Source organism: Bombus flavifrons, chromosome 13, assembly GCF_040668555.2.
Source record: "Bombus flavifrons isolate JBK064 chromosome 13, iyBomFlav1_principal, whole genome shotgun sequence".
In the NCBI taxonomy this organism is placed as follows: domain Eukaryota; kingdom Metazoa; phylum Arthropoda; class Insecta; order Hymenoptera; family Apidae; genus Bombus; species Bombus flavifrons.
Window position 1 is genome coordinate 627,706 of NC_138454.1, and position 14,133 is coordinate 641,838.

The 14,133-nt window shown below is 36.0% G+C and overlaps 1 protein-coding gene and 1 long non-coding RNA gene across 5 annotated transcripts in view; one reads left to right on the forward strand and one right to left on the reverse strand.

The window, feature by feature from the left end:
- Window positions 1–8,463, reverse strand: part of LOC138185892 (protein turtle homolog B) — a 137,734-nt gene extending 129,271 nt beyond the window's left edge. For all 4 annotated transcript variants that reach the window (XM_069125217.1, XM_069125215.1, XM_069125216.1 and 1 more), the window contains exon 1: window positions 8,335–8,463. In XM_069125217.1, the coding sequence (XP_068981318.1) occupies window positions 8,335–8,462 (128 nt within the window). In that variant the 5' untranslated portion in view covers window position 8,463. The remainder of the gene's footprint in view (window positions 1–8,334) is intronic.
- Window positions 1–14,133, forward strand: part of LOC138185910 (uncharacterized) — a 273,083-nt gene that overhangs the window by 117,045 nt on the left and 141,905 nt on the right. The gene's annotated exons all lie outside the window — the stretch shown is intronic.

The window sequence follows — 14,133 nt, forward strand, 5'->3', positions numbered from 1 at the left end:
AGGCTAATTGTTTTAATATTTGGAAAATTTCATTCACGAGTAATCATCAAATAATGTGAAGAATATAGAAATGCACATATTGACATTTTTTAATAAAAGAACAAAAGCTTTAAAGTAATAAGACTTTTTAAAAATCTTTGATAATCATTCAGATACACAACATGAGCAAGAAAGAAGCAAGCATGATACACAGCAAGAGCAACATGAAGCAACATGAAGCAACATGAAGCAACATAAAGCAACATGAAGCAACATGAAATAACATAAAGCAATATAAAGCAACATGACTTGAAGTCTGACGTGATAATTCTAAAAGCATTCATAATGCGTCGGTGTTTTTTGAACGTATAAATCTACTCAATATTCTAAATAGTTGAGTATCATCTAATCTTGTAAATACTTAATCACTAATTATTTACTTTTGATGATCACTGGTAACTTCATTGTTAATGTGACCAATTTAGAATAAATAAATAAATAAAAGCAACATAAAACGACCAATACTAGAATCATTATTTACATATTAATAATTTGAAATTCTTCAACCTGGGTGATCCATCGAGAAAATATTAACTTGTATATACATGTAAATCTCTACAAGTTCGACAGATCATTCAAGATCAAATCCACTATCGGCAACATCACGAATTTTATTTTCTTTCCATTCAAGCGTAGTACTTCAAACAAACGTTCGTTCCGCCCTGAAATGAACGTCGTGTTTTTTCCCTGTCCATCCCTTATTTACCCTGTCACGTTATTACAACAAAATCGATCCGATTCGAAGCCGTTTAAAACGCACGAAAATATCATCGAGGGTCGCCAATGAAAGCACCGACACAAACATTTGCCGATCGTTGGTGATTAAAAAACCCTCTCGTTTAAAAGTAGAGTTTCCAATTCGAAGTGGCGAACGTTCGAGGTTTGGTGATTTTCTATGCGAAATGTTCGATAAAAAAGTGTGAATAAGAATTATCATCGTACGTTTCAGTTAAAATTTACTAACACTGAAACTACTAATCTGCAATCAATATAATATCGATCATGAGTATTTGGTCGATCTCTCATGTTAACTTAAATTGTATGCTTTCCACTGATTTTATTTTTTTAATTATTTTATTATAATTCTATTAATTTATTCCTATCATGTGTACATTATTAATATTAAATGAAGCAAAATTTGTTAGAGTTTTGCAATAAATATAATATATATCATATACTATATAGTAAATACATGTTATGTTATATAATAAATATAATACGTATCAGAATTGGTATGTATTATACAGGATGGGACGATGTACGAATTCGGATGTACTTCGATATATGTGAAAAAATAAGTTAAAAATATATATATTTGCCAAGTATACTTTAACGGGGCTAAATATTGATTGGGAGTGTCACGGCAGGTTATAATATATATGAAAATAAGTAAAAAGAATGTAAAATAAAATTTTCCGTCGCATGACACGCGCAACTTATTGCATGACACCTGCAGCTCATCATCTACACGCGACTTGACGACAACCAAGTTCGCGTCCACATTATCTCGACCATCTCACCCATCGCCACAAACCACCGTGAAGGTGATCACCTTCAACGAGCCTTTAGACCTGAAGAAAGAGAAGGTCTCACCCGGCGACAAATTGTCTCAGGACATAATCTCCCCTAATCTGTTACAGAACGTTCATGACTCTTTAACCGTAGTTCACAACCTACACAGTAACGGGTTGAATCCCATCCAGGACAACAAGGTCAACGTCGAGTCGAAACCTACTGTAAGGGCTTCGAAATCCACTATGATCAAACCGTCCAGGGGCAGTTTTTCCTCGAACAATACTTTCACGATGAACGTCCAACACGTGTTGACGGACAATCATCTCTGTCACATCACGTCACCTGTACCACCCGAAAACATTCCATCTGATCTCAACGATTCTCTACTGAGTTCACAGAGTGCCACACCGAACAAGTCGCGTACCACAGACTTCTCCCTGAAGTCACCCTTGGCTGCAACGACGCCGCTATCCTCTCCAATCGTAAAACAAGTCTCAATCACGACGCCCAACGCTTCTTCTCTATCAAGGATCATCACCAAGAGAATGCGATTCGGGCAGGTCATCGGGGGGAGGCCAGCCTCCCAATCCACTACAGACATCTTCCATATTTCCAAGACAGATCATCCTTCGGACAACAGCTACTACCTGCCACATCAAGGCTCAATCAGGGACAAGATCCAAAAGTCAAAACTCCGCGCCGTGTTTCATGAATCGTCACCAAGCACCACCGACGTTCCCTTCAACGACACTTCCTCCGAGGTGTTTAACGACACTTCCAGAAGCAGGATCCACGACACTTCCTGGGTCGTGAACTTCAACTGGAAATCGCTCGGCAACGACGAGGAAGACGGCGATCTCGATTACGAGGGACACAACCTGCCCTCAAGGCAACGGCCCTTCGGCCGCATCGCCAAGTTCACCATGGGGACGACGGCATCATCCAGACGTCTGCCGTTCATATGGCAAGGAGCATCTTGGACCGAGGTGCAAGCGGCTCGTCACACTACCGAGCCAACCAGATCCAGCGGAATACGAATACCCAACAATGGACAAGGACTTGGGCGGCAGCTCCAATTAATTCCACCTTTACAGAACTTTTGATCGGTACCCTCTCAACGGGGGGAGGATGTTGCGTCGGGCAACATTCTACCTAAGCCAGGCCACACACCGCGGGCAAGATGGCAGCCAAATGTCTTCGGATCCGTACTGCGTACCCTCAATAGGCTCAAGTACCCTCTATAAATCTCAGGAATTCCCTAGTCAAAACCCTTCAGACCGAACAGATATTCTTTCGCTGAATTGTTTCCTAAAGTTTATTGTCCACCACGGGTTGACACGGGAAAGTTGCCTTTTCTCACGTATGCGGCCTCCCACTAGCGACTTTATCTCGAGGGCAGTTAACATCCTTCCTCACCCACCACCATAGCAAATAACCAATTAACAACGAAGCCTATTTCCCTCACTCTCTTAGCCAAAATCGTCACCAACAAATCCGATGGTCCCGTGCGCTAGACACACCCATCCTTAGCTTTCCTCCGCCGCAGCATCATTACCGAACTTCACTGATCTTCTATCTTTCAAGCAGTCAACATTCTTTGACCGGGTTTACATCCGTAGATCAGTCACTTACTTATCTTATACATACGCACCAGCGTAACTATCTTCTTCACAAAATTGTTGGAATAAACTGTGATTTCTAACTTATTATATCAGTGTCATATTCAATTAAACCACCTCTATTATCCTAATCGAAATAGGGGATCGATCATTTCGTGGCGTCGATTATCTAATCGTAACGGGAATTTACGACTCCCGTTGGCGTGCTTCCTCGCGATCGCATCTCTCCGCGAGTGATCGAACAGAATGCTCAAAATTACTACTTAGCTTCAAGGCTAGACTATAGACGTCTTGTCACGGATCTGGTTACACTCTGAATAGTTCCTGGCATTTCCCGAATTTCTTGAAAAGCTTTTTCTATTCTGAATATTAGTATTTCAATATTTTCAATAGGTGTTGCGTACGCAATAGACTCGTTATATCTCATAAACGAAGACAGATAAAGCATATGCGTATACGAGATTTTTTCACTGTTTTGCTAGAATCAGCTCTTGAAGTGAGCGCCACATGTTCTGTTACGCCCTGTATACACATGTATATACAGAGACTGTTACCAATATGCTCAACAATCTTTGCTACAAAGGTTACTAAAACTCGTAGTGTATTAATTTTTAACTTTCTTTTATCCGTCACTGTATGCGACACTTTCAAAGTCAATACTTATCTGTATGGTTGTATTCGGTCAATCAGAAATCACCGATCAGATCCGCATTCCTTCGTTCGGTTATTCATTTTCTCATCTCTGTACTATACACGTGCGTTTTAAAACACGTTCAAAACTGCGATCTCTGCACTCAAGATATCGTTTGAACGATCGCAGAAAATCTCGGGCCGAAAGTGGAACGAAGGAAAGTCGTTCACACGATATCAGAGAGACTTGACAAGGTGAAACGATCGGAACGGGCGTATAAACGTCCTCCCAGGACCGGTTCGGAGATGCAGCCCCAGGGGGCGTCGGTCGGCCACAACCTCATCCTGCCCGTGGCCTTTTGTATCAGAGGGAAAGATTCGAGAACACCTGTCCAGGTGCAGGTTGAATAATCCAGTCCAACTCGCAATTTGCGCCATCGAACTGTGCTGTATCGATTTCAGACGAGAATGTTTCTCTTTCTTCTTCGTTTCTTTCATTTTTTTTTCTTTTTTTTTTACGAATCTCGTTTTTCGTCGTTTCATTTGCTCTTCTTGGAATGTTAGCAATCCTGGTAGCGACCTCGCGAAAGGGGAATTTCAAATAGAAATGTGATTTTATCGATTGGTATATATTATAAATGTTGGTCTATTTAGATGTTTTTAACGTCAACGTGTTTGAGCAGCAAAGAAAATAAGGAATTAAGCGACATTGGTTGTAAAGCGTAAGTTCTTACACGACGAGTAAAAAGAAGTTAGCGCATTCTATGAGTAAAAATAAGAAAAAAAGTTTCACATACACAGGTAGTCATAAGTGCTAATTCTAATGAAAGATTCTAATGAAAAAGTAATTAAAAAGTGAACTAGGTTTTTGTTCAATCAAGTATTTAAACAGCTTAATGATGTTTATATCGGATTTTTATATTATTGTATTTAACTTAGATGTTAGTTTATCAGACAAAGACGAAGTTGTTTGATTATTCGAACAGACTGTGTTACGATTAATCCAAACAATCAAGGTTCTTCTTTTTTAATCATAGAATCTTTACATTTTATAATTGGAATTTCTATAAAATTTGAAAGATACATTTAACCAAAACTATTATAAAAATACCGAGTTGTTGAATTTCGCTCGTGAATATTTTTAAGGAGCTCTGAACACCAATTTTGTTTATTTCTTACAGAATCTTTAGAAAAGAAATGGTAGACCAGAAATTTAAGAACTCATAAAATTAAATAAGGGCAACATTAAATAGCAAAACGAATCGTGATGCTTTGATCATGAAACGAATCCATCGATATTAATTGTTTCAGCACAATTTATATACGTAAATTGATTTTTAATCCGTACCACAGAGAAATATTTTAAATAAATATTTATACGTATATCTGTTTCTGTCGTTTTTACCGTGACAATAGATGTCATTCGGAGAAGGAGAAGCGAGAGGTTTCTCATTAAAATGTTCGCCGACGAAATTTGCTTTCCACGCATTTTGATATCAACGGGTTTGACAAATTTTAATTATCTCTCGACGAGAATAACATTCACGACGCGACGTTTTATCATTTTTCTCTCTTTTTTTTTCTTCCTTTTTATAAGTTTCGTCGCTCGACGAGATTTTATGACGTTGCGACTTGGGTCAAGCGATAATAGTGTTGCCGGAAGAAAACTTTAATTAAACGCAACCGCCGATTTATGCAACGATTTAAAAATTCAAACGGAGCTAACGCTTTGACAGGATAAGTCCCATCCTTTAAATTTTCCCATCTGTCTTCTACTTTAATTATCCTGTGCAATTACGTATAACGATTTTAATACGTGGAAATTCTTGTAATAGAATGGAATGGCTTATATCGTTTTCAAGTTATTTTTACTATTATAACGAATAATTTTATTAAGTTGCGGTAAATAGAATGTCTGCTTGAAATCTTCAAATCTCTTATTTAAATTATGTTTAGGAGTATTCCATTATTCGTAATTTACGAGGCAGCTCATTTAGCATAGGTACAAATGGATATTATAATTACAAAAATTTAGAACCTATTTATATCTTTAATCTGATGCCGTAAATGCAAGAAATCTTATGGACAAGATAATTATTTTCTAAAACGTTTATTCTAAATTCTTCGTTGTCTATTACAGTTTATTGCCATCAGAGAGTGAAAATCAACCAGAGAGTAAAATAAACTAAAGGCTACGAATTACCATAAAGGGGTAAAATGATAAATTAGAAATTTCCTATTGTATTTTGTCTCTACCTCGTCCCAGAACTTTTCAAATGATTCACGTATTTTTATTCGAGGAATACTCGATTATCTGCAATCGAGTAACCCGTATATTAAGTTTAGTGATATAGAACGAAATGAAAGAATATGAAGTAGAATGTTAAAGGAGTCTCTGTAAATCCCACGAAACTTAATTTAAATCTCCATTAAGAAGGAACGTGAGGCAAGGTGATGGTAATAAAGAGACCAGACGCGAAAATACAAACAGCGAATAAATAGATGAGATAGACAACTTTTCAGAGGTATAAAGTCTTCCACGGGCGGAAACAAACTTCCGAAAAGAATGGTGTTCGAGAGGGGCGAATTTTGCGATTCTACTGCACGGATCATCATGAACAGCCTGAAGGATCTGCATAATTATTATAAAATTCCTTATAACTTTTTTCTTTTAATGATAGGGCGTCGAAATTTTGAGATACGCGATTTATAAGTGACTATCGACTTTTTCGATTTAGCTTAGGTTTAATTTTGCAAATAACTAAGGTCCTTTTTTAATAAGTGCGTCGATATTGTGAGATATGCGATTTGCAAGTTACACTCGATTTCTTTGAGTTGGATTACATTTAGATTCAAATAATCGAGATTTTACCATCGTTTTAACCCCTCAACCTACAACTACGGGCATAACCCGTAGTATAATGATCGCATCAAACGTAAATATTACGGGAATAGCCCGTAGTAGATGATCGGGCCAAGTATAATATATAATATAATAGTTTGTATACGTTTTCGGCCCAAAATTCTCGAACATAAATCGTAGGTTAAAGGGTTAATAGCAAGATATCGAAATAGTGAGATACGCTATTTCCACGTGGCAGCCGATTTCTTTGGTAAACTTGACTCGGTTTCTCAAAATATTTGCTCATGATAAATAGTTCTCCTCGCCTGCTTCCTCGAAAATAGAACATTCAGTGATAATAACGTAATTGCCCTATATATTCTGCGAAAATCTTGAAAATATTTGTGTTGGTGAATCATTAGATGGAGGACTAGATCGTTTATATAAATTTATATTTTTAGAAAGATGATCAAAGAAATATTTTCATTTCATTTCATTCGTTTTATATTTCCATTCATGTTAATCAATAGGAAAGGGTTATTAACCATTTAATTGAACGTTACAGACGTTACAGACGTTGTGAAAGTTTGACTAAATTGAAATTGAACGATGATAGTGGTTAGGTGCTATGGTGGGGGGTTTCCTGGTTAGTGGCCTTGAACAGTCGATTGATTTCAGACAGGCTATAGCACACGCGAGGAGTTGCTTCTTTAATTAAGGCTTGTTGCAAGTGCAACTCAATTGGTTCGAAGCGCGAGCGGCTTGTTTGAAGACTAAAGTGTTGTTCTGTGGTTTGAGGGTGATGGAGCGATACGCGTTGAATTTAATTAAGAAAACTGTTTGCCTTGGAATTGACGATTCATGTAATATTCAGTCGATTAAATATTTTTGTCGTAAAGATTTTTTCAATAATTTTTAATATACCGCTATTCTACTGAATAATGCTATTATACAAATGTTTTATTTAATAGTATTACTAAGCATTAAAGATCGAGTTTCCATTTAATTTTACCTCGAAATAAATTAATAATGCGTGTTTCGATATTTTTTATTAAACATAAAATTAGATGTATATGTATAGTAAGCAGAAGTTTTTGGAAAAAGTTTATTACGGATCCCTAATTAAATATTACGGACTTCGTTATTTGGAGTTATTATGGACTCATTATTCTGTGATAAAAGCCCGCTGAAACAAACGATATTTTGTAACAATATCATAAAAAATGCATTAATTTACGATTATTACTTTCATTAAGCTTCTATCTCAAAATTTTTTAATTCACGAAATGTTATTTAAGATTTACCTTTCAAATTATAAACAATTTATAACTACATTTCACGTAATATATCATATTATGCATTTACACCATACAGTATATTATACGACAGAATACTATATACCAATTGTATATTCATAATAATGCGCATTCTACGTCAACATCTATAACAATTACTGATCTCTAAATTTTTAAACGCAGATGAGAAACAATAGTCACGCTTAATTCCTGTCTGGATAAGCGAATGAAATTTTATTCGTGGAGGATTAACTGTCAGGACTCGTCGTTAGAAGAGGAAACCGCGTGTCTCACTGCTTTCCTCGATTTCTATTCTGGAGGCGAGCAGCGAAGCAGGAATGATTTGAACCGTACAACGAGAAGCGAAAATAAGGAATGCAAAAGTGGAATTTACCTGTATATCGGCGCGTCTGCCTCCTCCTTGTACCAAATAACTAGATGCAGCTTGTCTCCAGGGACTGGCGGTTCCACGTCGCATGGTAACTGAGCAGTTCCACCTGCCACTGCTTCCGCATCTATCATTGTCACTGTAATGACAAAGACGGGCTGTGAGTCAGGTACATCATATGATGAGAGCAAAGCGTGACTGCAGTTTGTGTCAAATCATCTGGCTAACGATCGCATGGGAATATATTGATAAAGTATTTCGTCCGATAGAAAAATATGATTTTCCTTCCCCTGATCTATTTCTTAGTTACTACATTTTTCTAGACATTGTTATTACATTGTATTCACGCTGCATCAAATGATGCATACAAAAATACATGATTCCATCTAAAATGGAGGTCATCTTAAAATCTCCGAAACTCCTCCGGCTGTAAAAAAGTTACTACTGCCATATTATAGTCGCCTTCATACCTAACAACTTTCGTTGATAAACTTTTCCATATCTCTAAAAACATTAGAGATATTCCAGTGGTAATTTTTAGTGGACTACCCTGAATATAACACACGTAATATATTCATAAAAGGTATCTACATACTTGCGTAATTAATGCTAAAAATGGTTCCATTAAATATCAAGGTTTATCGATATGGATATCTGACTGTTTAAATGGATAAAGTCATGGCTCTAAAGTCAGCCCTGAAGTATTACACGGAGTCAGTTATTTCCATAAAAATAAAGAAAAACTTCAAAACTTCACATTGATAAAATATATATATATATATATTGATTATTGATTTTATATATATATATATATATATATATATATATATATATATATATATATAATCCTTATATTTCAAACTTGAAAAGTAAATTGTGAAAATATTGCAGATATCAATTTTTATTTATCACTAAAATCATTCTACTAAACCGCACATCAAATTTTTAGAAATAAGATAATCGGATGATCGCAGAAGATATATTACCCACCAATTATCTCGTTTGTTAGGAATTTGACGTGCTTTAATCGCCTTCTTCAATCTTTAGATTATCGCACGACCTTTATTTTTTTAGAGTACTTTCTTCGAAGACCACCCAGTATTCTCATTTAAAAACTAATCTGTCATGCGACGTTAAGATAAAAAATTCAACAAAAGTATACTTATTACATTCTTCATCTGTAATCCGCATGTAACGAAAGATGTAATGTAAGAATGTAAGAATTAACTCAGAAAAGAAGAAACAAGTGTATTGATGAACAGAACTATTCGTCGAAATTTGCGCTTCTAAATATATCTCTTCTTTTCTTAACTGGCTACGAATTTTTGCCAATTGCCCCGAGATATAAAGTTCACGCGACTTCTTGGCGGGTTTTTATGTAAGAAACGAGGGTGGGTGGAATGGCTTCACATGACCATCATGTCGGGTAAAAATATAGACAGACTAATTGTCGTTAACGGAGTATCTTGGCCGGTGTTGCGTTACACTTAGCCTCTATTTGTCCTTACTCTAATTATTAAGGAAAATTATGCATTCACCACACGTGGTATAGAGAGACCGGTAGACTTTAAAACGGTTCGGTTAATTGCTGCAATTACATTTGATTAATGCCTCTAATTACACTTTCTTTAGTTCTCCTCGTCCATTTTTTCTAACCGTGTAACGAGCTACGGTATAGCCGAGCGTGAATCAGCGCGGTCACGAACGAATAAGGAAAATTAGTATTTGATGTATAATCGTATTGGCATGATTTATCCAAAAGTGTTCGCTAAAAGGTCCTTTGAGTGTTAGGAATTAAGAAGATTAAACGAGCAAAATAATAAGTAGATTGATTTATTTGTTTCGTTCGTTGCAGTATTTTGAATACTTTTTTCGAAAAGCTTGGCGAGATTGTAAATGGAAAACTGTAAATTCTCAAACATTCGTATGATAATTGAATAATTACACTTTTAAGAAAATAATAGAAGTTAGAAGTTATTTTCGATTCAATCACGTTTTCCTCGAAATGAAAATCCTTCTTATCAAAAAGATTAATAAAATTAATAATACGATAGGTCTTTATTTTCAAGAATTCTTTATTCCATATGTTAAAATTTTGTGCACCAAATTGAATCCAAACGGAATTTTCAATTAAATTTTTCAAATTATTTAAACACTTTGTAAATTTGAGGTGAATATTGGATGTAGATGATAGTGCTTGCTGCTGTGTAGGCCGAGGACTTGCACGAATTGAATTGGTTTCTTTTATTTCTTCTGCATTTTTCAAAGCACGTCGTGGAAAGGAAAAATCGGACTACGGGCGTCGGGATTTGAAGAACCCGGGTCCCGAACGTTCGTAACCAAAGGCGCTAACCACTGCGCTGCCGTTGTCCGGTCGTAGTTGCTGTCGAATGCCGCTACAAATTAATTAAACACTTTTATGTTATTTTCATAATTACTCTCATAAACTGGCCTTACTTTACTTATATTTAACATTCAACAAATTGATGGAAAAATTACTAAGAAAAAAATTTGTTGCTGCGCTATGTTTTACTGGCAGATGTTCATCCAGAGTAAGCCATAGATAGTTCCCTTCGTTCCAAAGATTTCAATCACTTCCTCTAACAACTATATCGACTGATATTATTTTTAAATATCATAATGGAAAGATATTTTATCGATTGTTTTTTATAATATCAAGAAAACAAAGGTCAGGAAGCGTAACAATTCACAATGATTTGACGCCGGTATGTCTGACGCTTTTTTTTCGGCTTTCGTCGAGGGAAAACGCGAGGCGTATCCAAAACATGATAAACCCGTATCGCCTATCTGGCGCTGAATATTGAAACGTGTCAATGGCACGTCAAATACCACCAAATTGACTATTTATGAGACCAAAGGGAGGAAATTTCGTTTCCTGGTTTTTTCATCGGAAATTGCATTGCCTTTGTTATCATCGTTCCTAAAATGTTATGAAAATCCATCATGAACATTCGATTCTTATTTGAAACGACATTAAATGTTATATTAATCTTTTTAGAGGCAAGATTTATTAATGGTACCAAAAAATTATTGTTTTCTATTTTTTCTTTTTTTTTAAGAACGCTAATATATACATATTTATATAACCGTTGTTAAGGATTTCGCACATTCCGGAATATCTGCTCTATGTATGTTATGTATTTATTTCTAATTAATATATTGCTACATTTTTATGCTCGAAGTGAAGCATTCTCTTGCAAAGCGAGAAGGTTATTATACATTTTGTCTAGATCTTCACATTTTCCTTTAAATTTCGTCTATTTCACAGAATCTTCTGTAATTATCTCTTGACGACATTCACCCATAGTTTCTTAAAAAACGCTGATGTTATTTCTACATTTCAATTACTTTTAGTGACAACGATAATTAATATGTCTCTACGGTGATCCCCGATATGTTTTTTTATTTTAAATTCCACGTTCTACTCCTGATCAGACGATGTTCTAAAACGACGTAGCCGATTTGTCATACGACAGCGACAATGACGGATTCCAGGTCAGCGGCAAACGAGAATGGCCGATTAATCGATGGCTATTATGCAAAATTAATTACCAGATAGAACGGTTCACTACTTATCGTTGAGACGAGAGCAAAAGACCACGAACAGATTGCTTGACGTGTTTGAAACACAATGTTAAACGAATTATCATTGGCGCCATTGTGTCCGTCATTCTTAAAGTAAAAAATCATCGAATAACCGAGCCGACATACAAAATTATTTGACTGACTACTCTATAAATAATATGATGGAAATTTACAAAAAGCATATACGATCTTCCTCAAAAGCTTTTGTACCCTGTCAAAAAGGACCATTTTTATTTAAACGAAGCTTGTACAATTACTGAACTATTTCTTAACATATAATGCAATGATAAAACAGTTATTACTGTTAGTAAAATTTTATAGTCTTTTATTTTAATATCGCAACCACTGGAATAGGCAAAACACTGAGCAAACATTCACAGCAATTTTGCAGATTTATGAAAGAGAATTTTTAAAAATTTAATTGATGTTGGGTTTTTCGATCTAAGTTTAAACAATAGCCATTCGCCCCAACTTTAATTGGACTAATAACTTGGTATTGCTGATTAATTAAGAATCAACGGTAAAGTATAAAACAAACATTCTTGGAAATACATACTTGCTTTTTGTTGGCCTGGCATAAATTCAAATATAATTCATGAAGAGACAACGCCATATCGCATGTGTCAATCGTCACGCGGCAAAGATGGCGCTACTCGGATAGAATTTTCTACTCCATCTATCATATTCTCCAAAATCTTGCACGTCCAGACCATCATTTATTCATTCCGCTCATTCAAAACTATCTCAACAATAAGAACTCGTTTGCTTTGGAAGAGTATAAAAACGAATTGGAACGTTTCTGTTTTTCAGAAGAGCAACTCTACGCCGGTGAAGTAATGAAGTTTTAACACGAAGGTGACAAAAAATCATGGAAAGGAATGATGCATACATTGATTGAAAACAATACACATAAATCAGAAAACAGATCCTAAATTCAATCAATACCACCTAATGACAAAATCCGCAATCACTTAGTTTCCAACCCAATATATATAGAAATTAATCTACACCTATCATTATTTTAATAAGTGATCTATAAATATTTATACAAATTCATATACTTATGGATGTAGCTTAACCGTTTCAGTCCCAAGCAGAGGGATCGCGCTGTTTAGATTTTGTGTCGAAAGGTCACAGTACATTTGAACGCTACGGACGACTGACGGAATTTTGTATTTCATTCTTATCTTCTCAATAATTTTTATTGAACAAAACTTGAAATATTTATAAACCAATAGTACGCATATATAATAATATAGATGTATTTCATAAAAATAACAAATATGACGAGCGCTATTGCGCTGCTTGTTTTTCTTCGCAATCGATTAAGACAAGCGCTATCGCGCTGTTCGGGATCTTCTGACCCTGTTTTTTCAAAGATCCCTGAGACTCAAACGGTTAAAAGAATGGAGATAAAGCAAAAATTTCATAAAATTTCATTATTAAAATTCACAGTTCATAAAAATCTGCGGTCTACCCGATACGACAACTACTACGTTGATGAAGAGGAAATCTAGAAAGAAACATAAAGACTTAATAAACTTTATCAGATCACATCCCATCACAACTTACCCAGAGTAGAAATGAACAACACTTCTTGCTGTAAGAACGTTTAAACTAATCCATATTATTACGCTCGTTACATGTCGAAACGTGGATGATTTTATCTGAAGCGCTGATATGTCGGATCGATAATTTGAAACGCATAACGGATAGCCGGTAGTCAACAACGGTTCGCAACGTTAATTAAAACGCAACGGCCGGTTGCTCGCTCGCGTGGCTGTCAAGAATATTCAGCCGCTCGTTGAGTCGTTAACTCGCTTAAGTGCGTTCCTTCGCTTATGAATATGCAAACGCGTTTTAATGCGCCGGCTATTTGTTCGCGTGGCCCGCAAACATTAAAACACTGGCGTCTCCCGTGGTGCGTCCTCTTGCATCTTCGCTTCGAACGATGTTATTAATACGCGTGGCAATCGATCGAGACGGTACTACGTGCTCGTTCGACGCTATGCGTCGATGCGATTGTCGATCGCAGGAATCTGGAACGAACGATCCTAATAGGGGACAAGGTGCAACCGAGCGAAACAGTCTTCTATCTCTATATACATACGTGCTGTAGCGAACGATCTCTTCAACAGCTGATAATGATGTTACAGGGCTGATTGAATATTTCACGGGGCCGTAGTCTTTAGGCGAGGT